General features: G+C 33.4%; 1 protein-coding gene across 12 annotated transcripts in view; it reads right to left on the reverse strand.

Moving 5' to 3' along the window:
* Positions 1-2,500, reverse strand: part of LOC125035322 (WD repeat-containing protein 7-like) — a 72,123-nt gene that overhangs the window by 34,256 nt on the left and 35,367 nt on the right. For 2 of the 12 annotated variants that reach the window (XM_047627629.1, XM_047627627.1), the window contains one exon: positions 470-538. The exons of the other annotated variants lie outside the window; for them this stretch is intronic. In XM_047627629.1, the coding sequence (XP_047483585.1) occupies positions 470-538 (69 nt within the window). The remainder of the gene's footprint in view (positions 1-469; positions 539-2,500) is intronic. 12 annotated transcript variants of the gene reach the window in all.

Genomic DNA, 2,500 nt, shown 5'->3' on the forward strand with positions numbered 1-2,500 from the left:
TCTCTCTATCATCTATTCAAGCCTTTGCATGATTCACACATGCTCTCAATAACAGTATATGCTCATGCTGGATGCACTAGTGATATAACCTAACATCTTTTTGACTCTATATGAGGAAGTCTGTTCATGGAACATGAGATTTTGAGGCAGGTCTGTTTAATTACTCAGAGGGGAACAATATCTTTGCTATATGTAAATCATTATTCAGCTCCTTTTCTTTTAATAACTTACTATCCATATATTATATATTCTTTTGCATGTGTAAAAGGGTGTGCATGACTGTGAGTGTTTCTACCTTTAAGTGCATGTGGGTGAGTATGCACATGATTCCGAAGCATGAACCTTGTAGTCACCACTATGATCAATCCCTGCTAGTGCAAAACGCGTGGATATGGTCACAAAATCAATATCTTAATTTGTTTGTTCTATGTCTACCTCCATCAAAATACTCATGTTCCATTATGCCTACCATGTTGGTCTCGTTCCCTGAATTTCTTCTCCATATTGACAGCCCTGTCCTTAGCGCGACCAAGGATATCTGATTGCGGTAGAACCAAGAGGGACGGACTGCTCAGCATGTCATTTGTTTTTTATCTCCTTAACATATTACAGCCTTTTAGAACATCAGAAATCCACAAGCACCTGAGTGAAACTTGACTAGGGTCTACGGGACTCATACCCAGGCACAAGCATTAGTGAAAGATGCTGGCAAGTATCCTATGCTAATCCTGGTGGAATTTCTGAGATTTCTGAGATTCCAAGGTCAATAGTGCTATTTTCTAGTGGATAAGGAGTGGTTACGCTCTGGTAAGATGAAATTGATACTTATCAAGTCGATGGTTAAAACAGAAAACAAAGAGAGAGAGAGAGAGAGAAAGGAAAGTAATCTATAATTTAGGATGAAAATACTAATGTTATTCTATATTTTTTCAACGACCCCTAAGATAAACTAGAAATTTCTTGCACTATTCTCTTACTAAAATGCTTTGTCCATATTAGCAATACTAATAAACTATATTAGTAATCCTAATAATCCATATTAGTAATCCTAATACCCAATGAATTTTAAGCTTATATAATTTTCATTGAACTATGGCTAAAACTTACTTTCATTTCATTATTTTGCTTCATTTTCTTCATGGCATAGTCAGACCACTTTTCACATACAAACAGAATAACTTAGAAGACAAAATACATTCATATTGTGAATATTAAATCCACAATCATAAAATCACATCACCCAAACTTTTCTATACCAAAATATCAGGCTTATAGAATGGGGTGCAAAAGTTCAAAAGGCAGAAAGAAGCGGAAGAAAATCAGCATGGAGGAAAAGTCGATAAAACGTGGTCCTTCTCATTTCCGTAACACGCACACTTGTCAGGCTGGAGCAAATATTTTCTCTTATTCGGAAAGGACGTTTAGAAAATTGGAAAAAAATACCTTATGAAAACAAAAAGGGGGGGAAAAAAAATCCTTTCTGTTACAAAGGATAATACTTTGTTTCATTTCTGTTAGTGTTATATAATCAAGTCATGTATAAGTAATAAATCATAACCATTATCTTAATCATAATAAGTTTGATGACTGAATTACACTCATCAACAATATGTAAAATAATATGTATCTTAAATGTTGAGGTACAAAATTCCCATAAGCCTGTAATTCTTTAGACCAGATTTTAAGGGCAGAAAATAGGAGCCTCATTTAGAATAACTTTACAAGTAAACATGGCATGCAACAAAATGAGCAAAAATGATCTTGTGCAATCCTTTCATTAATACAGTAGAATCACACATCTTGTGATCTCATGTGTAGTGGTTAGTTTTTAGTTACTGAAAGGATTTAGTCCGTCTCCATGCTAAGGAGGAAGCAGTGTCCACAGAAGTGAAGAAGACCACATTAACACCAAGAAGACAAGAATTTGACAGAGAAGAGCTATTCATAGGTGCAAACAACAGAGAAGAAATGTGAAAACATAATAAACCATATACATATTCTCTTGAATAAAAATTATGTTCAAACAAAACTACAAGCCTTTTCCACCAAGGGAAGGCATCAAATTAAAGGAGAAGAAAGGCAGTAAGAGAAAAAAAAAAAAACTTGTACTGATAACTCTTAGAGTAACAGAGAGAAAAAAGAATCATAGTCTAAAGTACAAGTGAATTCATAAATCAGGCAATTTAATAACCATTACATGAAAATGAGATTCACGTAAGGATACCATAGACACTATGAAAAATTACATATAACTGAACGACAAGTAATGAGGAAGGAGAAACGAGAAAAAGAAAAGAAATGGCTACAACACCAAAGTCCAAATATGTTATATACCCATCAATTAATGAGATGAATTTCAGAGGATGAATGATGAAACATAGACATATTAAACTTTAATTATTACTAACTCAAATGAACTTTAGTACTATTGAAAATCATCATGAATAAGACATAAATGTATATACATAATCTTCATTTGTAATATATAACAAAAAGTGCA

This window comes from Penaeus chinensis, chromosome 19 (assembly GCF_019202785.1).
Source record: "Penaeus chinensis breed Huanghai No. 1 chromosome 19, ASM1920278v2, whole genome shotgun sequence".
Classification (NCBI taxonomy): domain Eukaryota; kingdom Metazoa; phylum Arthropoda; class Malacostraca; order Decapoda; family Penaeidae; genus Penaeus; species Penaeus chinensis.